This window comes from Nothoprocta perdicaria, unplaced genomic scaffold, assembly GCF_003342845.1.
Source record: "Nothoprocta perdicaria isolate Ctin4 unplaced genomic scaffold, notPer1 scaffold_236, whole genome shotgun sequence".
NCBI classification, from domain to species: Eukaryota; Metazoa; Chordata; class Aves; order Tinamiformes; family Tinamidae; genus Nothoprocta; species Nothoprocta perdicaria.
In genome coordinates, this window is record NW_020455462.1 from 655,466 (window position 1) to 681,998 (window position 26,533).

General features: G+C 41.3%; 1 protein-coding gene across 1 annotated transcript in view; it reads right to left on the bottom strand.

Moving 5' to 3' along the window:
* BRINP3 (BMP/retinoic acid inducible neural specific 3) overlaps positions 1-13,743 on the bottom strand; it is a 139,133-nt gene extending 125,390 nt beyond the window's left edge. Inside the window, exon 1 of the mRNA XM_026039665.1 lies at positions 13,474-13,743. Within this exon, the coding sequence (XP_025895450.1) occupies positions 13,474-13,709 (236 nt within the window). The 5' untranslated portion in view covers positions 13,710-13,743. The remainder of the gene's footprint in view (positions 1-13,473) is intronic.
* Between the last annotated feature and the right edge of the window lie 12,790 nt (positions 13,744-26,533).

Here is a 26,533-nt window from a genome sequence, read left to right on the forward strand (position 1 = left end):
TAGTTACGTGTATTAAAGATTATCGTGTCAAGAATCCCTTGTATCTGAGCTATGTATGGTACTATCCTTTCAACCTGGGATTTCTCCTCTGACATCAGGATTTCCATGCTGTCCAAAGYTAGTTCGATGACTTCCTCTACTTTCAACTTTAGGTTCTTAGTTTTTTGTATTTAGAATTATACTTGGGGAAAAAAAAAGAAAAATTTATACTTGGGGGAAAGAAAAAAAAAGGAAAATGATGCCAAAGGCTTTGAGGGAACGGAACAGAGGGAAAAGGGGGGAGCAAAATCTTGACGATACCTCATTTCTAGGCTATAGAGACTAATCAGCTTTTTTCTTCTAAAGTTTGCCTTTAAGATTTCAGAGAGTCCTAAAAATGCAATTTTTATTACAGTGAAGATTGCTTGAATAAGATAGTGCTTGGATGGAGAAAATTGCTAGCTCTGCTTGCCTCTAGTRAGGTAGCTCTCGCATTTCTGCACTGCAATGGTGTCAGTGAAGGGAGACCTCATAAAAATAAATAACGTGCAGTCCTCAAAGATATTAGTTGAGCAGCCAGGCTTTTGCTCCTGCCCGTGAGGAGTGTGACCATTCCTCCTTTCACAGCATGAGAATTAAATCTCCATACTGCTGCTCCAAACTCCGGCATTTGTTATCAGTGATAAAACCATCTTTCTCCATGTCAGAACGGAGCTAACTAAATCCCAAATCCTAATCCTTTTGCTGGATTAGTCTCAGCATCAAGTCCATAGTGGACGGGCTTAGGCTTTTACATATTCTCCTCTGTGTGTGCCTGTCTGTTTACAATGAAGATCAGCACACTATTTTGTGAGAGTCAGAAACCAGAAATTTCTGCAGCTCGGCATTTCAGATCCTTTGCTTTAGCTACTGGCTTACTTCATCTGAGAGAGCACGTTTCCTACCTGGGAAGGTTAATTTGCAAGCAATTCATTAACTCTTTTTATTTTTTTTTCCTCGCCCATAACAGTGCTGTTACAGCTTAATTTTTTCCCTGATTTTCAGGACATAGTTACAGCTAGAGGATAAATAACTGGAGGGGCTTTGCCTAGGGCATCTGTAATGCGAACTCTTTCATATTGCTCCATTATTGCATTTCAGCTTTGATTAAAAGGTATTAGCTACCCTTGCGGCAGGAGAATAATGATTTTTTCCCCAGTGAAGCAGAAACACTAGCAACTGCCTCCAATTCTTGGTTTTATGCAGCGAGCCACCTCACTGCCAACATTTTGCTAAGGCTCAGTAGTTAGCTGAGACACTCGGTGACATAGTTGATGAAATTATAAGGTGGAGAGCGGTGTATTGATTAACAACCTTAAGGTCYAAAAAGAAAACTGTTCACGTTGTCTGATGGCCTGAGCAGCGAAAATCACCCAACTTCTAGCATTTACTCTTGCATTGATCCTGATGAGAACAAATACCACAGTGAAGGTGATACATGCTAAAAGCAATACTAGATGTCACAGTGATATCTTGCCGCGTGAAAATAGCCAAATATGGATATGGGGCTGCAAAGTCCAGCCCACTGAACTTAAATAACTTTACCAAACATAAAGTTGTTCTCACTATATTTGCCTCCACTCTGTATTTTCTGATCTACTGCAATGAAGTAGTTCTAGTGCTGCTAGAAATCTTCACACACTATAGGTCACTGGGCAATCTCCAAAACAAAAAACAAAAAACAAACCAAAAAAACCCACAAAGAACCCTAAATCATTTTCTTTATTTAGGTACAAAAGAGCCTTCAAATAACAAAACACCTAAAATCATGAGAACTGTGTGCAAACAGTACAGATCACACTGCTAAAACCTGGCATTATGAGAGTACAAGTGCCCCAGAATCCAAAAAAAGTCAGAAGCAAGCAACTATCACAGAGTTAATCCTTCCCTACTCCTAAACAAGGCTACCTAGAGCCTCCAGAGCAAGYGCGCTACTGTTATACCAACTATATAAGCTATGTAGGTGTAATGTGTCTGCAGCTTTTGGCTCTCAGATGTCTAGGTATACTTCAGAAGAATAGAAACCACAAAAGCAGGACTTTGGAGATGGGAGGTGATCATTCCCTGTTATAGATTTGGCCAAGCAGAGTCAGCTTGCACCACCTTTTAGGTTTCAGTTTAGGAGTCCACTTGACCTCCTGTATTCCTAGCCCCAAATCTCCCCCAAGGAAACTACTATATCTTCATGGAAGTCAGTGACACTAATGACCTTCATTGGTCAAGAATGAAGACATCAGGATGCCCTTTTTTACTTAGACTCATTCTAGATGGGATTTCACCTTGTTTCCTCTAAACTGAAGTTATAGAGTTGTATTGTGGTGGTAGGTGTAGGTGGTAGGTGTGCTTTCTGAATGCCCTAACCTCAATGCGACACAACAGATTTCAGAAGATCACAAACCATAAATCACTTCAGGGCTGTTCCCATGTTTTGAGACAAATTCATCCCTTCTAGCACCCCTGTGGTGGTCAGGCTTCCTTTTCGGAGCGAGCCACTTCCCTCTTGCATGCAACATGCAGGGCTAGCAGGCAATTTCTCCGGTAGCTTTGCTACACCTAGGGTTGTTACCTTCATTTCCCCATCTTTTCTAGCTTTGAGGGACATTATGCGTTTGCGAGACCAGGCCCTTGAGAAATTGTTTTCTTTTGTTAGCATGTTTCAAGATGATCTTACAGCAGAACAGAAAAAAAATAACAGGCTTTTTTTTTTTTTTTTTTTTTTTTTTCACCAGTCACAAATGCAGATCTCGCAAGGTTAAAACCACCTTGTGCCTGGTACATGCTATTTTCAGACACAGCTACTGGCCACAAATCCACTCAGACACAGTTGTAGTCTGAAAAATGATGATGTGCAAATGGAGGCAAAGCTCCTTCTATTCCCTTCTCCCTCTCTGTTTTTCCTGGCTGAATTTTGACACATAGCTACTTAGTTTACTTAACTAAATTTGACCTTTTTCTACTTTTTGTTCCAATTACTGTGACAGAACTACTACTTCTTAGAGAGAGATGAGCATTGCCTCATATACTGTCAGCCATAGATGGGAATCTCCAATGATTCAAACAGAATTAGAAACTGAAGTCACGAGACTTTGGTTTGTGTTGTGGAGAAGCTTCCAAATTTTCCTTTCATGTTACCATATATCCCAAACGAAAATTGTTTAATTGCTACCTACAATGTTATGCAAATCCACACTGGTGAGGAAATCTCATGCTATGTTTTAACTGCTGAGAGAGGAGAAAAAGAGTGAAATGAATGTGACTGCCAATAAATACAGACTAGTTATATACAAGGCTTTTTTAAAAAAAAAAGTAGACATACTTCAAAGCTAAATTCAATACTTCTACTGYAGAAGCAAGAGGAAGAAAAATGATTCCATATTTTTCAATACTATCTTCTTTTTATTTTGATTTATTTTCCTAGTTTGCAGAGGTTTTTAAGCACTTCTTCAAATTACAACATAGTGCTCAGGTTACATCTCCTTTTTAAGTTATCAATATCAACTATATAGCCTGAGCCTGCACACTACTATCACAGTCAAAAAATAAAAAAAAAAGACTAAGTTATTTTTTGTTTTATTTTCATAAGAGAATGGCTGAATGTCAAGGGACAGAATTAATTTCACTTTTTTTTTGCTTTTGGTACCAAGGTCACTCCCACCCATGTTGCACAGTGCCTCAAAGTCACTACRAGCACATGTTTGCTCTTGTCCAGGCCAAGGATACAGCAGTAAAAATAGACATAGTCACTACTCCAGGCAAAATACTAAATAAACAGATGGACCTTCAAAGATAACCAAATGAGAAACCTGTTTATCCAAAAGAAAAGCACGTTTCAGAGGTGAAAACCCATGAAGAAAAATTCTTTCAGATTTTTCTCCACCACCAGCAAACCCAAAAACAAGAAGATTCATTTYTTAAGGTCTATGAGAAGGAAAGCTGTACTTTAGCAAATTAGGACCCAAAGAGAGATTACGTAATGTTTTAAAAGGAGTATGAAATAACTGATATTTWATATTTTCCTAATAAACAGTATTCTCCTTACAACTTGCTCGGGTAAGATGTCAAGTAATAAAACAATACATTCACATTTATCCCGCCATACAAACACACATGCATGCGTGCACACATTCACTGTCCCACCATTACTATTACTATTATTATTAACAGAATAAGTCATTGCAAATGTCAGGATTCTAGAAACTAAAAACTGAAAAAGCACTACATGCTGCACATCTTCCATTCATTCTAATTTATGAAGTTCCATAGCCCACTGCCACAAGCATCATTAAATGTCACATAAAAGAAAAATGCCAAAGATCGGTTAGTTCACTGTAACACAAGACCTTGTTACAGGTCTTTCGATAAAAATGAATTTTGGAGATTCTTGAAATTACTAAGTTATATTTATTTTGGATACTTAAGTGAAATGTGTGTGTGGGGAGAGAAATATATTATTTTTGTCAATGTTGGTTATCAAATTGGTTACTATGCTGTGTAAAATTTTGTGTTTATTTATTTACTATGATCTATAGCCTGTGTTTATCTAAATGGCCAGAGATATAGTTTAAGGAAAACAGTTATGTATAATAGGATAAAAAAAATGTTGCCTCTGTTTACTTTCTGCTAAAATAACATATTTATCCAYAGGCAAAGTTGACTGTTGCTGTAACAAAATGTCCAATTCTATTACCAAAAGTTAGGGTATCATTTAAAAAAATACTATTTGCTATCTTTCCTATATTTATATTAAAGGTATCAATTATATTTCCTCAGGTCAGAGATTCTAATGATCCTTCCAAGTACTTGCTAGAATATGGGTTATGCTTTTGATTTTAAATTATGCTGCTCCTGCAAATGAAAACTTGTGTATTTGCTGTTCCCTTGATAAATCAATATTCATTACTTAAAGCCAGATACTATCTCTGCTCTGCATGTGAGACCTGCATATACAACTTCTAAATTGCCAATGGGCTTTGTGCAGTTTTCCCAAGCTGTGTGTGTAGGTATATATGTACATACATATATATCAAATTAYCTGGTCAGTAAAAACAGCTTTTCTTCTCAAAACTATAGAAATAAAGTAGAAATGGAGYGCATCAGAAGATGAATTGAGATACGGAGCCACTAATGACCTCAAGAACACTATGATCGACAACAATCAGGTTGGGATCCTGGGGAGAACCAAGTTGTGAGGCATTACTTCAAAGTGCTCTTCTTCTTCCCCAAGGTCTCCATTGGAAGGAGTCTACAGCTACACCATAAAATTTCACAGCCAGGATAATGATTAGCAAAACCTGCAACGTCAATCAGAGCGAGACAACAGCCACAACTTGGATTCTGGGCTATCAGCTGTGCCCTTAAGCCAACGATAGGAGAAAGAAATAAAAAAAATCCTAAAGTGAGCTGTTGGGCATCAGTCATCCTGCTTTATTGGAAAGCGAGGAATGCCTTGGTATGCAAAGAATCATACCTTCAGACCTGTGTTGATGTCAACACAAACATATAGAGAAGATCTCTGTGCTATTCAGTTATTTTCTCCACACAAGATCTAATGTGCCACTGACATGCATAAAGTGCAGCTCAGTTTTATTAAACAATATTATTTAATGTTATTTTTATATATAATATAATTAATATAATTAAATAAAACGCAGAAAAGTTTTGCTTCTCTGGAGAGGACTACTGGCCTAGCAGCAACAATGAATAATAACAATAAAGGTGTTAAAATTATAGTATAGAGAAATGGATTCAAGTAATAAAACCCTTTATATTCTTTTTTTTTTTTCAGTGACCAAGATAAATCTCTGTAATTGTAATGCCTCTTGCTGAAGGTGCTCACTGTTAGAGCTCCTCTACATCATGACTACCAGGGATTGTCCTAGCTGCTTATTCATACAAAAACGGAACAGAAAGGCAAATGAAAGAACAAAGTCCCAACTAACCCAAGATCTGCAAAGAATTAATGATAATGACCTGATTTTATTCCCAAGGTCCTGGCAGACCATCCTGCTGACTAGAGAACGAATCTATTATTAGTGTTAAACAGCTTTTATACTACCTCGGTGATTGCATGGAACCATTAAGTTGCTGCTTCTATTATCTTAATTTTTTAGGGCAACTTAAAGGATTTATGAACTTACCACCTGAGACAATGATACGTCACAGCTGCTAAACAGATGTACTTTGCTCTGGGGGACGGATCAGTGGGGATTTTGAGCTAACAATTACCTTTAAAATATTAGATTCTGTAAAGYGGGTGTATTCAGGAAATGGATGTTGGCAACCTCTGCATAAATATAAGATCCACTCTCCCCCTCCCCATTTAAGCCTCCTTGGGACCTTCAATTAAATACAGCAGATGAATAAGAGGAAATACAAGGAGAGATTGTCAAAACATAGACTCTTGCAGGGTATTTTATAGACATATATATACGTATATAAATACACACAGAAGGCAACCTTGGCATTAATACACTGCTGCTTTGCCAAGCTGAAACACACTTCTGTTCTTGTCAAGCAAACTGACTCCTGGGGACGCTTCTCATCAGGTTGGCCCAGCCAACATCATTCCCTAGTACCCGATCCAGCACCGACACTTGTTCATCTAGCTGAGACACCCTACCTGCATCCCTACTTCCCTTTCGATGCCCCATGGTTTAATGCTCATCCAGCAAAATCCCCGTGAATAAACACGTCAAGAAACTAATCGGGGTATAACTTTGATAATGGCAATTGCTAAGAGTAAAGCTTCTGGTTGGTGTCTATTTAGGCCCTACATTTAAAATCGAAACACTTTCTTAAGAGAGAGAGAGATGTGCATTTGAAACAAAGCATTAGAAATCAGATGCTGGTGGGAAACACTGTCCAAATATCCCTAAAACTGGAAAGATGGCTATTTAAAGCCTTTATTTTTCTCAAGTATATGTTCATACAAGTAGTTTTACCAAAGGCTGATATTTAATTCATGTCATGTCTTTACTGGCCACAACTACCTAGCCCAAGGGAGAGAGATGAACAATGTTATATTAGACATTCAGACATTCTTAAGAAATAAGTGATATTCTATATATCTATATGCTTTTCTTCACACCAACTATATGCTTTTCTTTAGGGATTCTTCAAGTACGACAAAGTGCTGCAGTTTGATTCCTCAAAAATGATATCAGTGCCTTTTCTGTTTGGTGTCCCTGCCTGTCACAATGGGGTCACAGCCCTGGACAAATCCAATCCTGTGTGTTTTTGGTGGAAGCCTATCACCCCACAATGCCAAAAACTCTCTTTGACCTGCACTTCTCTGCTCCTGGATCTACGAGCTCCTGGATTTAAAACGAGGACTTGGCGCATTCAGCAGGCTAGACCCGTGTAAACCTTCAGAGAATGATAATCTATCTGATTACAGCACCTTTTATCCAGCACGTTGAATGGAAAATTCCCCAAAGCAAGCCGAGCGACTACGATGAAGGCCTGAAGCAATTTACGGCTGCAGTGAATCTCTGGGAAAGGCAGATGGGGCTTTTCCGGCTCTTTATTCCCTACTGATATGGCAATTGCGGAGATAAACTTGTTTGCTCTTCAGTGCATTTATCTCTGTTCTCAGCGCCCACGCACACGCAACGCAACGTGCAAGAAAGGAAAGGCTCCACAGAGGCAAAGGCAACAGCTGCCCAGTGTGCAGAGCTCTTGGAGGCGACCTCATGCTGTCGCTTGTTGGAGTTACGGGTTGCTGAGTACAACCCATGTCCTCCCTCGGCTTCTACCACAGTCGTTTGTCTCATTGCTTTCTCTGATGAATCCTGGTGTGTTCCTCCTGTCACTGCCTCTCCTGACTTTTGCAAGGCTTGCATTTGGCATCAAGGAAAGGGCGCATGGAAATGCATGGAGGCTGACAACGAGCTCCTACCTGGACTTCAAAAAAATGGCCTCATTTTTAAAGACAGCACCTTTGATGTTTTTCCTATCAATGGGCTCTTCCTATAAATCTCAATGATAATGGTTTCAAGAACACGATGCGTACAACGCTAAGGAGGGCTGTGCTATATTTTTTCTGGAGTTTGAAAGGGATGACAGCAGAAATCCCTTTACAATTCTCCATTTTCCCAAACGCTTGCTTTGCATGAAACTATGGCAGATATTGCCTTAATCTCTCTTAGCTTCCTAAAATTCCTCAATGGCCAGTTCAAAGCAACCCCAGTAGGAGCAAAAGGAGAATTCATTCCCCTCTAGAGACTGCACAAGTGGATGAAGAGTGAAATCAGGGCACGAGAATGTGCACATCCACAACCAACCCCCCTGAATTTTTCATGTTCTCTGTCAGGAACATGCATGTGGCAAGAAGTCTCATGGCTGCTGACTATGTGGATATGGAAGGAAAACATATTGGGTTTGTGTTTTGGCCCTATTTGACTTCTGGCCTTTCTGACTTCTTTGATAAAAAATATTAGTTGTCTACTGGAGAACCTTCAGTCTTGCTCGCTTTGCCTTATTTCAATTGCGGGCTTCAGAAGAGACACAGAATATATGAGAGGAACCCAACATGGCTTAACACACAAAAACTTTTAGGTTCACAGCATTATTTCCTAATTCCTTGCTTTGCATGGCTCACAAACACACACAGCTCCTCCTAAAGCTGCTTCTGAAGGCATGCTCTTTAAAGTCATTCTTATATTGCTGCACAGAGATGCTCAGGTTTTTAAGTGCTGCATTTGTTTTCCCTTTTGCAGACTAGTACTCAACATTAATTAGGAACACTTACCTCCAAGAGACTTCAGCTGYTACTAAAATCTAGCTCCATTTCAGGAATACCACCTCTTATTCCTTTTCCCAATGTCATTATGCAAGATTTGGTAATTTTGCTTCTCCCAGAACTATTTTACTGTGATGTTTAGGAACCATCCATGACCAGCCCATTAACACCAATTAGGGCTTTTGAGTAAAATAATTCTTCCCACTCTGTGATATATATCTATATATTGACCAAAAGTCTATCCTCTTTCAGCTCTCTCTTTTCCTTTTAGGCTGAACATGACAAACTTCTGTCTTACAAGAAAATGCTAGACTCTTCCTTAGCCTAATATTACACCCCAGCTTTGGGTTTCAAATCATTTTGTTTGGGCAAAGGTATATAGGAGTCCTAATGAGGTTTTCTCAGGACCTTATTTGATGGCATAAAACCTTCCCTATCTCTAAAGAAATTACATTTTCTGATAGAAAGAGGTTCTTCGCCTACTTTCTCAATCCCTCTTTCCAGCCTAGTATCGTACAATCTCATTCTGCTCGGATTTAAATGCCTTTGCGACTGATTTATACAAGTGGTACAGAGCTCCCACAGGGTACTGAGCAGCAAATAATAAACTTGGATTTCCCTGCCAAAATATTTGCCCTTATTAAATGCAGCAGCCGTTTTCCATAAAAACCTAAACTGCACATTGCCACCCATTTGGAGGTTTTCAGCAGCCATCCAAGTGTTCTCCTGACACTCTTCCTTGCAGACTAGTGGCAAGGAATGCCACTAAAACCTCTGGTAGACCTTGCAGGAGGATATTTCCTATGAAGAATTATAGGGAATACCACACTGCTGCGTAACAAACCCCTCATTCCCAACACTGATTACATCAGCTTTACTTAATTGCTTAATTTACTTAATATGACACCTCATAAAAATGCTAGTGAAGAGATAYAAGTCTCTTCCAGCCTTATTCCTTCATATTCAAAGCTGCTCTGCTTGAGGAGTTGAACACTCGGTAGGATCAGGTTGATTCAGTGCCATAATTGGTCTTTATTGTGTAGGTCAAAAAAATGGGTGACAAAGGATCTTTTTTCTCACTCTACTCYATATTTCATCCATCAGCTCTTTTTCTCCCACAGGAGTTTCACAGTTTGAAAGCTAGGGAGGGAGATAAGTCAAAGTGTAACTTTACCTTTAAAAACTTACTCTCACGCTTAGGTTAAGACCTTCCATAGGAAACTGGGCTCAGGCATTAACTGAACTCTCTSAGTGCCAACCTTTGGCTTTGTCACTGCAATTTATAACAAATTCATGGCCAAAGGGACACTTGTTTGTACTGGTTAGACAGGGTGCATGCAGAACAGTGGTCTTMTTTTGGCTTCATGAGCCAAAAGTTAGGTGGAAAAGTTATTTAGGTGAAAAACAGAAATGCCAGCATGGAGACTGCACAGTGACAGATCTTATTTTTCACATCCTTCAGTCTAAAAGTTGGGCTCTATCCATTTAAAACATAAGCAGGTTTTGTAATTTAATAACAGGAAAAGAATTAAGGTAGCGGGGCGCCGTGGAGGTCGGCCGTATCGCTCATCTCATCGTCTTATCTGCCACATATGATTAGGAGAAACTAAAGGCTGGAATTGGTCTGTCCCCTACCATGTAAATGACAGGACTAACGCAAGGAGCACAGCACTGTTTTAGGMGGGAGCTGACAGGTAATGACCATGTTTCCATCAATTTTCAAGTAGCCAGGGTTTTAACAGCCAGCACAGTAAAACCTTGTTATCTGCTGTTCCATCTCTCTATCCTTTTGCCTCAATTTTAATTATTTTTGCATTTCTGATGGGGCTGCAGCACGTGACCTTGAACCCACGTGGAGCAATGGCAAACAGGGTTGCAGGATGAAGACCTCCATCTCTAGCACTGTGGTGTTTATATAAATATAAATGACTTAAGAAAAAGCAAGAGAATAAGTCTTCGCTGTGTTTTTAACAAAATCTTCATTATAACAAAAAATGCTACCTTGAAAGAAATATTTGGGGGACTTAATGAGTCAACTGAGACTTTTTTTTTCCTATATTATTACTGCCTTTCCTGAGGTTGCCAGGAGGGGGGGAAATAATAATAATAGGAATGAAAACATCATTCTAGTCACTGTGTAATTGTTCCAGTGTCGGAAAACTGAAATTAAACAGCAGCCTCCTCTTGCTGAGCTCTCCTCCAGAAGGAAAAATAGATTCCATGAACARCATATTTTAAAACACTACGTGCTGTATATATAGCTCACTACTGGCTTTCAGATATTTTTCCTGAGCTCATTTTATCCATGAGACTGGGGAACACCAAGTCCCAGCTGCTGCTCCAGACACTGTTCTTGAAGCACAGGAAGGGAGCTGCCGCCTATTCCAATCCTCTCCTTTTTACTCCTCATGGATTTTGGTCTTGTGTTGATGACAAAACGAAGAGAGATGACCTCTCTTCTTCTTTGCTCTTAAAATACCTTCTTTTTTTTTTTTTTTTCCCCGAACGGTCTTTAAGGGATGGAGAGAAGAGGAAGGTCCAGTTGGCACCACTTGCTCCCAATTCTGCTGAGCCAAGGGAGATCAGCACATCCCTCTCTTTCATCTCCTTCCACAGCAACCCACAAGAACCAGAGCTGCAAACATCCCCGGGGGATCTCCTTCCTTAGCTGAGAGATCGGAGAGGGAATGATGGGCCAATTAGGCTCCAGGCTCCTCAGCTCGGGAAAACTCACAGAGGAGCCACAGGGATTAAATTGGCTCTGTGTGCTTCGCAACAAGGTCACCGTGCTCTGCGCTTGCTTGCTAATGGGACCATATTTTATAAGGAGGCTTTGCAGCAAGGTTTGCAGTGGGGTGACTAAATCAAAAAAAAATGCAGTTTTCCTACTGATCTGTGTAGCTCTTCTGGCTTCCCAGCTCATGTCATGGAGGGAATAGACAGAAGATGGAAATAAACAGCAGCAATGTGCTCTCTGTGGGATGCTGTAAATTAAACTCCCTTTAAACCTGTGCACAAACACAGGTAAATAGTGGAGATATCATTACAGATCTATAAAAGTTAACGGTGTTTCTGTAATGATGGCTCAGAGAAGCAAAATTTTCAAAGACATGATTGAAAGCACTGAGATGAAATACAATTCCATCTTTCATTTGTTAGCAAGATAATTTTGATTCGGTGTTGACTAATACAGAATAATAGGAATAAAATATGCTGTCTCAGTCTCCACATTATTGGCTTTACATTATTGGTCCTGACAGCTGGCTTTTAAAATGCAGTAAATATTGGGCAATGCTGTTCTGTTAAGACAAGCCACTTCATCAAGCATATTTCCAAATCGCCCCTGATTTTCAAAAATGYTTTTAATTCCTCTTTATATGGCGAGGGAGCCCACTGCAAAATTGACCTGCAACAGAGTGCCCTCTGCTGCATGCATTCAGGAAAGGAAAATGATGTCTTTAAAAGTTGAAAATAAAAAATCAAAACAAAACCTGTGTGGACTGAGGAGATCTATCACAGGCCACCAGACATTGAATTAAAGAGTACTAAAATACATATAGCCATATTTCCCTCTTCCCCTTTTCTGCAGAGCTGGGGATAATCATTTAATGTAGGTATGAAATTTGCACGGACGGTTTCATGGGTTTAAATGAAACCAGTGTGTGTCCTTCCATACCGAAACGGTTCACGTTCGTAGGCTGGAGAGTTATTAGGGGAGTTAGCAATCTGTCAGCATTGCACTGCTGCAGCCTCTTTCTCTTGGCTGCCAAAAAAGATCTGGAACAATGAGAGGTGAGAAAGTCCCCCTGCACATAGATTTGCCTTTTTGTCCTTAATATCTCACACGCCTTCATCTCRCTCCCTCCCTCTATTTGCCATTAGCTCAGTGTATTTACACTGAACTCTCATTTCCATTCCCACATCTATGAGATGCTAATTACACCTCTTGCAAATGATTCAGGAGATACATCTCCAGCGCTTCCTCGAAGGAAGGGACATGGACAGGCCACACATGCATCACAAAAGCAATTCAACCCCAGGCACAAATTCACAAGCAACCCTATAATTTTCAAATCCACCACTTTTTTTTTTTTGTCCTTCCCTCCCCTCTCCCCCCATTTAATCTGAATAAAGCCCAATAAAGCCCACCTACAGCCAAATTTGCTGATGGAAGAAGCACCGAGCAGCTTCTGTTGAACTTATCCATTGATCTTAGAGCTCAACCTCTCAGGGTAGAGAACATGACTTCTTAAAACACTGGCACAAACCCATGGGAGATCTTCTGCATCGCTTTGGAAACACCTTTATTCACACAACGCTTGCCCCATAGAACCACAAATTTGTTCTTAATGTCACTGTTTGCATCTCAGTGATCTCCCTGGTGTCCTGCAATATCCTTCTGCAAGCCAAAAGGGACTTGCATTGGACACCTCCGGGCATTTTTGGGTCTGCCACTCAAGCAGACTAGAGTTAGACAATGAGGGGAGTGCTTTCCAAAGCAACAGAAGCAATTACCCAAATTGCTGCAAACAAAAGAGAAACATCATAAGCAGGCATTTCCACAGTACACCGTGCACGCGCCGCCTTGCAAGTGTTTCAGCCGTGAGTTTTGCATCTCTGGATTTTGTCCCCACAGCTGAAACCTTCCCTCAAGGAAATTCATTTACAGCAGCTACAGACGGTACCTCTGCGATGGCTTTCCCTTTGCTTCATACCTGTAAATCTTGTATCTTGTGCTAAATCCCTGTCGACTTCTGTCCACAAAATCTGTGTATTCCTGTGAGCGATGGAAGGGTCCCTTATCAGAGAGGAGCCAGTCGAAGGGGCTTGTGGCATGCTGATCCGAAACAGCAGCAACCGCTAAAACCCAGCAATGAAGACTCAGGGCTATCCACTCCCATAGAGCCATCAGAGAGGACAATTCAGCACCAGCGCTGCATCGCCATATCATGCTTCCACTGGGGACTTAGAGCCTTCATTCTCTTAGCTTTCCCTCAACACCTAGACAAAATACACAGTCAATTAGATAAGCACACACTAGGCATCCCTTGGAAGTAGAAACACGTTTCCTTTCTTTCAGCTTCAAGAGATAGGGGCCGCCACTTTATTACATTTTGCATTAGCATAAACCCCGCTAGGCTACTTAACAGTGGGATGTTCCAGTACTTCCAATGCTGTGAGACTAATGTCTTCATTAACATCAGCAGTGATAATATTTACTGTTGACGGGAAACCTTCAAAAATTGTTAGGGGAGGCGTTGCTTGTTTTTCYTTTTTATTTTATTTTATTCTATTTTTCTAGAATGTTGACCATTTATGAAAAATAGGCCGGGGAAGMGTAGCCACCTGCTTGTGCCAGTGCAAAATAACTTGCCAAGGTCAACRCACAAGCTCTTAGCAGCTGAGGAGGAAATAGGGGAGATGCAGAAAAGACGGATTGGTTTTTTTTCCTGTTTTGTCATTAGGAAAGTCTCTTGGTGACTTGTCTTCACTGAGAGCTCCATTAATGGACCCAAATTATTTAGTTCAAACTAGCATGGCKGGACAAGGAGCGACTGCACAGCTCAATGGAACCAGTCACCCATCATGTTGAGCTCCACGAGCTCCTGGAGCTCCAGCTGCTGCAGTGTTRAGTACCACTGGCTTTGGATTAATGAATCCAGCCAAGCAGGTCAGCMTAGAAACACTGTCCCGATCAAAACGATGGGGTTGTTGGGATTAAAAACCCAATGTGAATCGTAGCATTACTTGGGAATACAGTGAAGACAAGTCGTGGTTTCTGCCTACACCTCAGTTCCACATCTGTGAGATGAGATTGTGATCCCATGGCCTATTATGCTTTTATTTCATTTTTTTTTCAGATATTCAAGAGCATGAAGTTCTCAGAAATACCAGAATATCAAATGTCACTTACATCCCTAAATGTATAAAACAACCAGTTCTAATTTTAAATGTAAAGCAAAACAACATGGAATTCATCAAGCTGTAGGAATTGGAGGGCTTTCATTAGTTGAATTTACAAGAAAAAAAAAAGATACATTGTTTTAATTCACATTCAAATAAAACAGCACTCATCATGACATTTTTACAATATTGCTACGCAGRTTTTTTTGCAACTTGGCAGGACTTTTTTTTTTTGCTGTCAGTAATTTAATTTTTAAGTATATTCTAATTGCAGTATGCTTCAAATACAACAGTGCTATACCTGCACACTCAGTACAATCACCCCATTATAATGTAAATATGTTAGCTGAATAAGTATGCACTATACATATATTTTGGATATTAATAGTCTCAAGAGTCTTGCTATAGAGGGTAAACATATTAGCTGCAGGAAGGTGAACATCTCCAGTGGAAAATAGAAGTTGCTATGAACCAGCCAGCCTGAAGATGGAATAACCCATCTATACAGTCAGAGAAGTAACCAAAACGTGTTTTCTTTTTAGGCACAAGTGCCAACATTGACATTATATACATGTTATACATACTATATAATAATATACATGTAAGTAATCTCACTGGAAAAAAAAAAAAAAAGATTATTCATCTATTCCCTGTTGCACATAGGCCAAAGTACTGAGTTGTGGTGGTGGCAGCTGATCAATATAGAACATAGTTTGCATCAATTTTATGAATCCTTCAGAAACGAGACCTCAGGAGTYTATAACAACAAGTTCTTAGATTTCTACCTATTATCTCATGCAAACTTTTCCATGAAAAAAAAAAAAAAAGCCAGCTGTTCAACTGATCGTGTATGAGGTTTCTATGTTTTCCCCCTAGACCAGCGATTTTTCTCTTTTGCAGACTGAAATGTATGTACATAAGGTTATGTTGTGGTGCAACCCCCCTGACACCCTATGAGCACTCATGCAGGGATCTGAACCAAAACTGAAAAGCAACTCTGTTCCCTCCCAGTCTCAAAAAAAAAAAAAAAAAAAATTGCAATAATGATGTTGCCTTTTCTTGTTAGGAGTTAACTCAGTGTGAGTGAAGAAGTGACGGAGGTGACTTCCCAACTGCCTTTTGCATCACATCAGAGTTAAAATCCATGAATATTTCTGTCTTTCTTCCTACCCTCTGTCTAGTATCTTTGGAAAAATACACTACAGAGCAAACTCATCCTCCTCCATCCTCATAGTAAGTCCCTGGCCATAATTTCCTTACAGTATGTGCAGCTACAAAGGGCAAAATGGTAATGATAAATTTTACACCTACTGAAAAAGTAGAAGGTAAAACATATGTCCTTAAGTTTCCTACATCAACTTCAAAAAAAAAAAAAAAAAAATCATGTAACGATTTAAACTACGAGAATTTAAATAGGAGTTTACTCATTTGGGTACTTATTAACACTGAAGTGTTTCAGGCCATTAAAATATAATGATGACTAATTGAGCCCTTTTGCATCTAAAAACGATAGTATAGGAGGATTAGAAAATGAATGACTTTGTGCATGYGGTGTCTTCCAGACCAAGCACATGCTTGAGGAGGAGTAACGAAGAGCCCTGCGCTACACTTGCCTTAGTGCTACACCTCATGGCACGTCATAAATCAAGGGCTGGCAAAAGAGCTCTGAAAAAACTGTGAGGATTCAGAAGAAAATAAGCTCCTTTTTTAAAGTAGGTCTAAATCTATTTTTTTTTTTCAAAAGAGTTTAAATATCTATAGTCCTTAGGGGGATAAATAAGGGGGGAGTAAAATAATGTGTGCATTTCTAAGTTATACTTATCCACCTGGGTATAGGGTCCAGTCATTGCAGGCTGCATATCATTAATTCTCGTAACACTCCTGGGAGGTAAACTTCTCTTCAGTTTAACAAACAAGGAAATGAAGCATAAAAAGGTCAAGGCCAAGAKTTTTTGTTAATCTGTCAAAGGGATTTAAGGGTGTATTCCCTATTAAAAAAATAACACAAAAAGTCTCAGCCTAAGAAATCTTCCTAAAGTTAGGCAGGGAAAAAATCTCTCTATATTTTAAATACTCAGATGAATTCTCCAATGAATACATATGCCCTGGAAATGTGGGAATGTTTTACATGGATTKTTACAAGCAAATGGAAGATACTAAGGTTGCAGCTAAAAGAGTTGCCGCAGAAGTCCAGGGAAGAAACCTGAATTAAATTTGTGGTAGAGCAGTTGCTGCTTTCCGAATGGCACGTGAGAACTCAGAAATAAGTGAAGACCTGCTGAGGAACAGGGATGGTAGCTTTTCAAGTAGAGGAGATGCTCCTCAAATGAGAAATGGTCTATGAACACCCTGCATCTTTAAAGAGCTATCTTGGAGGATAAGCTCCAGGTATAGGTATCTAGCAAAATTACTTAGTGATATCTGTAAAGATTTCACCCAGATACCACTTGCTAACATTAAAAACTCTTAATAAAACTCTTAAGCCCTTCCTCTTCTAAATGCTGAAGTTCCACTATTTAAACCGTTCTTGGAGCTCCATCCTTCCATTCACTTACAAGTCTCAATGATTTCAACATTATCAACTTTTTATGAACTTTATATGAAATTATATGAGTTTATATGAAGTTTATATGAGTCTATATTAACATTAACTCATACGAAGTAGAGTACTAGTCGTAGCRTAGGGTGCATGGGGGCATTTTTGCATATGTCATGGAAAAGAGGACCAGAGTCATTTGTGGATTTGCTAACAATTATGCAGAATTCTCAGAAATATTAACTGCAACTTCATCTTTCAGTCAATGGCAAGAAGCAACAATTTATCTAGCTGGACAGAAAGCAAGGAAACTCAGAGCAGGGAAGGTAAGTCCGAATCATATTTGCAAAGGTATTTTAACACAAATAAGAGAAAGCAATTTGTGCATAGTTATTAAAATAGTGTTGTCTTCCTCTATAATGCACAGCAAGACCTATTCATAAGAACTRTGTTAGAATTAGTGAGCTTTTTTTTTTAAACCCAAAAAGGTAACTTTTGGCACATTAACAGTGTGAAAAGGAGACACTTGCCCTTCAAGTGCTCTTGCGCTCAGTAGAATCAAGACAGCCACAAAGCCCTCTGAGATCTCATGGTGGGACCACTATGGATAACGGAGGAGTTGGGAGTTCAAGAGCATCTCGATTGGCCTGGGCACTGCTCTCAGCCCCAACATGAAGTTTTTCTTCAAAGGGAAGCATCAGGATGTATAAAATGAGCTAGGCTTTCTGAAGGCCATCAAAAGGTATCTAAAATGGGTCTATTCTATCCTTTGTAGAAGAAGAGATGTTTATTAAGAGATTGTGTAGCCTTGAATCAGCCAAACCTTGATGCTGGTTGATAGTGGTTGATGCCTGTGTGATAAGGAGAGTTGGTGGAAGAAACAGAATAAGGATTTTGTGGGGAGTCTTCGAGAGAGCCTTCCCTGTCTCCAGACCTGATGCCCTGCAGGTCACGGTGTCTGCCACTTTGCAGGATGTGGACAAAATATACTTGTCAAGGCAACTTTTACTGAGAGGCTTCAGATTAGATTGTTTTCTACCATTCATAGCCAGTCACATTAAGCCCTGACCTACACTGTCCTCAGCTGGAACATAAGGCAAACATGTTGGAAAATCTGAAGGGAGAAAACAACTTTATATCTGACATCCTAAGTGAGTTTGTATGCTCCGGGCTCAAAAGGATATGGGGCCGTCACAAGAGCACCTGGTGTCTTCCCTGGTTTCAATCAGCACATTTTCTCCTATATTTTTTAGATAGGGCCTCCTCCAGCGCCAAGTTTCAGCTTTCATCTTTCTCTTCCAGACAAGACCAGAATAAGCCCCATGTAACTACACTCATGAAAAATGAAACTTCAAATAAGCAGTGATCTGAACTTTGTTTGGAAATGCAATCCTACTTTTGCTCCTTATCCCAGCTTTCAGAGAAGAGGAGCAAAAAACAGAAAAAAATACACATGCAAAAAGGAGAGTCCACATCATCCTGACCCTGCAGCCATTGTCCGTTCCATCTGCCATGCAAGATGCAACGGTCACAGATGACAGGATTACATCTATAATTCCCCCAAAAAAGGGTTATTTTACAATGTCTGCATAGAAATTCACTTCTGTCAGTCTTTAATTACCTGTATTAAAGTGTTTATTTTTGCATCTCTGTGCAGCTTTGCCAGTCTCCTCAGCTCTAGAAGTGCACACTAATTGTCAGCTATACTTGTCTTAAGCCCTAATATATGTAGAAGACCCAATTTCTCCTTCGTTGCCCAGCTCAAAAGGCATAAATTCCCACAGGTCCCCTTAATGCCATCCCAGGTCTGTCACCAACATGCCATGATTGACTTTTACTCGTATAAAACAGGAGTGGGGGCTCTTCTCGACCACGTTTGATACCTCAAACGTGTGAACTGAGTAGGTACATAAAGGAGAGAGTTTCTTTTATGAGATCTTTATCTTTTCAAGTTCACAAGGTTATGTGGAATATCATACATCTTTTCATGTTGATCTTCATGTGATATTTAAGTGATCCTGAAGCGATTATTCCTTCACACAGGACGGAATTCACCCGAATTTATTCTTTCCTGCCTACATTTCTCTGCTTGTGACATCCCTTTGTGTAAATGCAGTAGGCACTGGGAGGCATGTGAAATCCTGCTCCCCTTGCACAAATTTCTCTAAAGGCTCTTCCAAGCTGTCCAAAAAGAGCAAGTTAAAATATCTCATGCCATGCAGGGAGTTAGAACGGAAACAGCACGAACAAATTTGGAAAAAAAAAAATGGGACTTATTCTATAGGAGGGAAAATAAATAAGTTATTTTGAATCTTGCATTTCACCTTAATGGGCATACTTAAAAGTCAACACAACTTCAAATTGCTCAGTGTTCTCTGCCACAGTTGTGTGGTTGGATGTGTTCTCATGGGGATTAAGTGGCTCCTGAGGGTTTGCAAAGGGTACACCCCAAGTTATATATTATGCTACCACTAAGAACTCATTAAGAATTGCATAAATAGTCCTCCTTTTTACCCATTGTTGTTAGTGACAGCTAGAAGATTTGGGGCCTAGCTTAGGAGTGGGGTATCAGATACACATGAAAAGGGCATGTGTGCTAAAACACGTGCAAATTGGCCATAAACCACATCGGAATAACCAAAAGCTCTTGTCCCATTTAGTCCTACCCTCTCACTAGACTCGAGCTAGTTTTAAAACCTAGGGCTAGCTCGGCTGCCACCATCTAAAATGGGAGGGAGCAGCTCTTCACACATCGCACACCACTGTTTCAGTCCCAGGTTTTCCAAATAGCTGCTCCTGAAGGTCAATAGACTCATATCAAGGCAGAAGGGGTAGGGGAGAAATTTTATCCTCCGAGAGTTTGCTGAGACTGAAGTTTAATGGGAAAAGAGAAAAATGTGAAGAAAATCTGGAATTACAGCTCAGATCTTACTGCAGAACTGCTACTTAGTCCCTTAGCTTTTCTCTAAGCACRGTTTCCATCCATAGCATCAGGGTATTGCAGAGCCTGACAGTCAATGTCTTTCAATCCAAGTGATAACAAAAACAATGCAAAAGGAGAGGGAGGAAGGCGCTGATGATGTTCATTCCCTTCACGGAGCACCCGGCTAAAGAATCATCTCGCTGCTTAAACATCTTGATTCTGGAGATTAGGCAGCAAATGCTCAGGAAGGGAAAGAGAGCCGAGGAAATCGGCTCAGTCTCAGACAAAACAAGAGTTCCCTTGAAGCTGCTGAAGTGCTAATATTGTTCCTAACGTAATGAAGAGCAAAAATAATGGAGCGTGGGTGGGCTCGGGCTTTAGGAAGAGGGCCAAAGCAGCACTGCGCTCAGTTGCACGTAATGAGCACATATTTACAAAATCCCACAGACAGCCTAGTTTCATTAACTTCCACCCCCTCAGATATTATCTAAGCTAATCCATAATTCTGCTCTTGTTTCAAACTATACCCATAATAGGGGTGTTTTCTGGAGTTATCAAGACAGATTGCTCACTTCCAAAGGCTTCAGAAGCGCGTCACATTTCTGGGTTCATTGCAGTAAAAACAGATTATTTTATAAGCTTTTGGCATTTAATGTCAACATCTAATAGAAAGGTGACTTTTTTTATTATTTTTGGCGGGGGATGTTGCTTTTCTATTATATCTTTTGATCTTTTGGACAATGTCCACATCATATTTCACAGGCTGATTTCACAGACTGTGGATCATTTCCTTGGCTGGTGCAAATAGATGGTTAAAGCTCATTTAAAGTTCCTGGACCTAAGTACATTCAGGCTAACAGGTGAAAAAAAATACAAAATGGGACTTGTGCAGGACCAAAGAATCAGTTCTGAATCTATTCTGCTACAAACTGCTGCGTAGACTTTGCAGAAGACCCTTTGCCTCAACACTTTAAGCCTGKAACTAGTAGGTGGGAAATGGCCAGATCCTCTTAAAACATTCACGTTATTGCTGTGGATTTTTTATAGGTGTGAGAGCAGGAGATTTATGATTGAGCAAAGATTCAAGCTTCAGTAAGATGGCCTGGACCTTACTGCATCTCAGGACATGTAATGCCCAATGCTTGATTGTAGAAATAACGTCATGTATAAAAATGACAGTCTGCTGTCCTACATAAATGTATCTCCAAAGCTATTCCAACTTCCTTGAAAGTCTTTTTCCTAAAAAATTATTGCAATACAGTGTTTTCATTCAGATAAAATGAACAGATTTGTCACTTAGAAGATTTTGAAGAAAAAGAAAAAAATGAAAAAAGAAATGTGAAAAACAGAACTGTTAAAAAGTATCTTTCTTATGAACGTCATGTTGTAAGGAGAGAATATTTGGGCTTCAGAATCTCCTCACAATTTACAATCTTTCTAGTGTTTTAATCAAGCTAAGTAATAGTCTAAAGCCACGCTATTGCAGAGTTATCACCACTTCTTGGTGCAAGTGATAGAAAAAGACATTTTGATTTAGTAGAAAAGTGCGGAGTTAATGCTGAAACACTGGTCTTATCTTTCAACTTTCAGCTTGTATCTTTTCAGCCTGGAATAAACGGTGTACGGTCTACATCTCTTATTAGAGATTACAGATCTGCCACTAATGAAGTCTCTTTAGATATGAGGAACATAGGATTTCTTCATTACATTCGCTTTCCTTTTTTTTTTTTTCCTGGAAAAATTAAAAAAGGAGAAAAAGAAAAATTTGGTAGACTTAGCCTAGCCAAGACAAACCTATATGAAGAAATAAAGCTGTTGTATAAATAACCATGCCTATCAAACGTACTGTTCCTTCAATTAATAGGAATCAATCTGATAAGTGCACCTTGCCAGATAGCTTGACGGGTACTTAATAGTTTATTCAAACTTGCAGTTTTTTTAAGCCACAAGAGTCAGATTCATGTCCAACACGAGCAGTGGCTGAAGAAGAGGCTCTCACCACCTGATGGCCCTCAACAAGGTACATTCCTCATCTCCAAACTGCCAACAGGATTGATCTCCACATGCTCGTTTAGGCAAAGTAGCAACATCTGTGCATCGTTATAGGTAGGGTCACCATTAGAGAGGGTCACCCATGTCCAGGAGGTCCCAGGTTCACCTGGTTAGCCAGGTGTTTGTGTTACTTCCAGGAGATTTGTAAGTCCTGAAAGAGCTAACTCAGCTCTGTGCCCTCTGTAGTCATGAGTAATAGAGACTTGAGAGTCCAGAGCCCCATATGTAAGCGYTTTACTGGTACTGTGTGATAAATACCTCAGAAAGTGCTCTCCTTGTTAATCAAGGGGCTGGTAGATCTGGCAGTGAAGGCGTTACTGCCAACRAGCAAAGTTTTCTAATCGCTGTTCATATTCTACAGTGAGGGAATCTGCCTGGGGAGCTCACCTCATTAGGAGGCAACCCACCACAATTTAATAATTCCCACTTAGCTCACAGTGCATAGAACCTGGTTGACAGCCTTCCATAGGTAGGACAAAATACGGGGTCCCAGTGAGAGGTTTCACTAACTAAACACTGCAAGCCTTGACCTAGCAGAGAGCACCACGAATTCATGGGTATGCATATATATGGGTATATGCATATAAACATGTACACGGGTGTGCACATACCTATGCAAAATATGTGTATTGATGTATATTTACTGAGATATCTATCAGAAATTAATTTCAGAGCTGGGAAACCAAATTATTGATACTAGTTTTCAGACTTGATTCTGAAGACACCAAACGCCTGCAGCAAAGTGGAGCCCTTCGGAAGATGAAGTTCTCTTAATGCACTTTATATATATGTAACATGTTGATTTATCACTGAGGATAGACTATGGGGACCTAAAGCAACATAAGCTGAAGGAYGAGAAATGAAATTCTTCATTTCTCTACTATTTCAATGCTCTCCAAGTCAATACATTCCTCTCATACTGCTCTGTATGCAGCGAACTACTTCATGGCACTCCCAGATTTTCGGACATTAAAGTTCATCTYGGTTCCAAATTATTAGCTGGGAAATTGATCTTACTCTCAAGGAAGTTAATAGTAATGCTGGGATCATCTTTAATTGTGCAAGATTGGGGCCCATGATGCCAAAGCAGATGTATTGAGTGATTGGAAAACGATGCTATGATGAGAATGCAGTTGCAATTAAAAAGGATCTATCAATGGTTAAGGAYTGAGAAGAAGAGTCAGATATCTTCCCCATATAATTATTATCTGTACATTACTGGCTACAAGACTCTAACAGGATGGTTTTCTTTAATGAGACTTTCTTGAAAAGGTATTTTTGTCAAATTCAAAAATCTCAAAAAGCCTTTTGGGCAATTACAGAGATTTCAGGAGGAAAAGAGAAAAAAGAAACAAAATAAAACCATGTCTACTTCTGGGAGGAATGAGAAAGGGAGGCAGTGGACACATATGACAGCTAGCAAACACTCAATACTTCCAGGTAGCATCCTCTAGTGCCTCCCACCACTCCTTTCTTCCAAAAGGAAATTCTGGAGAAATTGAGTGATCTCCCAAATTTTTCCATTTAGATTTTCAGAGGCTCCTTAGTTTAGAGAGAGAGAGGAAAAAAAAAAAAAAAAGATTTTTTGCTTTGTTTTAGGTACACATTGCATTTTTCCGCTGAAGTCTCAAGCAGTCTCAATTTTCTAGACTGCTCACCACCAGATGCCCCAAGCCTGTGCAAAATGAAGCTGAATAATCCCTTAAATCTGAGCCCTTCTTTAGGACAGAGAAGTCTCAGCCCTTTCCTATGACTAAAAAACAACTTTCCAGACATGCCGGCACTAACAGCGAGACAGAGGAGCAATTAACGCTCCGCTATGGCATTTGGGCAACGATGGGGGGGGAAAAAAAAAATGGGAATGGACAAGGCCAGGCAGTTAAATCCCTGTTGGATTCATGGGTTGTTGTGAGCAGACGGTGCCTTCTGCAGTTGGCTCCGTACAACACCCAGCTACTTGTTTTCCCTCTCTCCTAGTCGATATTTTTGCTTGCAGAGTCTCAGGAGCCCCCAGYGCAGCAGCTCAAGTGAGCCCCATGTCAGCGGGGGAGGTTCCCCCTCGCTGCAGGGGCATCAGCTGCCCGAAAACACAGCGGATGGTTCCCTCTCCCGCCAACACACGCTGAAATTATGCACACGAGTGGAGAGGAGACTTAGCAGCAGGCACCAATCTATAGGAGCTTCTGCAAAGGCGGCAAGGCAGCGGTGCCTAAGGCTACAGCTCTCCAGCTACACGCAGATGCCGAGAAAAAGAAATTCAGGCTTTTCATCCCCAATCTGGGTCCCACAGTAAGGAGGACTCACATGTTTAACTCGAGYAACTCCCCGGCACCATCAGCGCTGCCTTTGGGCAGCAAAACCCAAACTCCGCACCTGCCTGCAAGGGTTGTTGCACCCAAGTTATTCCTTACTTCCAGGAATGCACGTAGGGCCATGCTGGCTATTTGCCTATGCCTATAGGCATATATCCTATACGTCTATATGGAAAAGGCAGCCGCTTGCGAGTTGCGACTTTGCTCTTCCTTTTTTTGCAAGCATCCTTGGGTGGCTGAAGTCAAGTGAGATGGGGGATTTTTCTAGCAAATAAGTTGCTGTGTTTTCTGCAGTCCTACTTGCTAGCCAGCTGCGTGCCTGTCTGAATTACACTATCCATATACACACATATATCTGTGTATATACATATATACCTGTGTATATACATATATACGTGTGTTTTTATCAGCTCTGTCTCACACTGGCCTTCATTCCGGTAAGGATCTGCACCTGTTTTCCATGCTGTAACCCTCCCCACTCATCATGCACATTACGTTCATCTGCCAGGCATACATTTACTTTGCTGCTCACTACGTATTTCCCACTGGCTTGCTTATCCCTAACAGAAACCCTGGATACTGGGAACGTTGCCTTGCAAAATAACAGCAATTCCAGTTCACAAAGTCCCCCTTTTCTGCAACTCCCYAAGGAAACGCTGCCAAACTGCCCAGCGAGCCCTTGCTAAAGGCACAGCAGGGGCATGGTTAAAGGCGTGGGGCTCGCATCCTATAGCCCCTTTATCTCCTTTTTTTGCCCTATGGCTGCCCCAGAGCAGCGCTGAGACCTGAGGGGGTTAAGCACAAGCAGGGAGGCTACTCCCACCCAGCTGCCCACCAGCAAAATAATAGCCATAATAATAAATAAGGGAGGGGGGGGAAAAAGCCCCCAAAGCCTCGATCTTGCTCTTTTTTTTTCTGAGTCATCCAGCCCTGCGCCGGGGGAGAGGGGTCTGGAAGAGCCGCCGGCAATGAAGTGCCGAGGCTAAGGGGGATCTTCTCCCCCTGCTTCCCGGCAAGGCTACGCGAACTGCATGGATTTGGTGCGGGTTTGGAGGCAAAAGGCTCCGGGGGTGTCTGCCGCCTTGCAGCGCACACAGACACCTTCTGCCGGGCACAGAAATGCCCCCAGCTCCAAGCCGGTGCCACCGTCCATCAACGGCACCTGGGTGCTCCGTGTCCCCCCTGCCTTCCCCCTCTTTTTGGAGAAGGGGGTGCCCGAGAGTGCTCTTAAAAGCATATATCCCCCTTTGCAGCCTGCAGCCGGCAAAGGCGCGACTCGCAGGGTGAGCTGCTAACCCCTGGGGACTACCTTTCTTTTTTTTTTTTTTTTTCCTTAAGGCTAAAATATTTATAATAGCGATAACACTCGAAATAATCGCAATAACCACATGGGCCCCGGCATCTGCAGCGCACTTACCTAGCTCTGCCTCTACACCTGGGAAGGGCATCGGGCTGCGAGGGAAACTTTGCGGAGCCGCCCGCGGCGGCCGCCTCGGCGCGGTGCGGTGCGGTGCGGCCGGCGAGCCGGTTCATCACCCCAGCCCCGGTCCCGGTCCCGGCCCCACCGGCGGGCGGGTGGGATGGGGATGGGAACGGGGAGGGAAAGCGGGGGGGACACGCGGCGGAGGCTGCTCGCGAATGACGGCGAGCAGGGAAAATTCTCCTGGAGGAGAAGCAGCGGGGCGGGAGGGTGAGGAGGCGCGGGAGGAAGGCTGGATTTTGGATCCCACGCCTGAAGGGCTTCTGCAACTCCCCCTTTTCCCGGCGATCTGGAGACGGGAGGAGGAGGGGGGTGGCGGCGGAGCAATAGGGAGGGGGTGGAGGGAGCCCTGCTCTTTCCGGCCCTCCGGGCTATAAATTTGGGTGCCTGGCAGTTTCTCGTTACCTATTGACCGCTTGCCCGGTGGTGGGGGCGCCTTGGAGGCATCAGCGCGCGCACCACACACTAAATGTTTATTTTTCCAGGGTCTTCCTTCCCCTTTGCAAGTAAAGCAGCCCCTACTTCATTCCCCCCTCCCAAATAAAACAATAAAATGATAAGCTCTGCT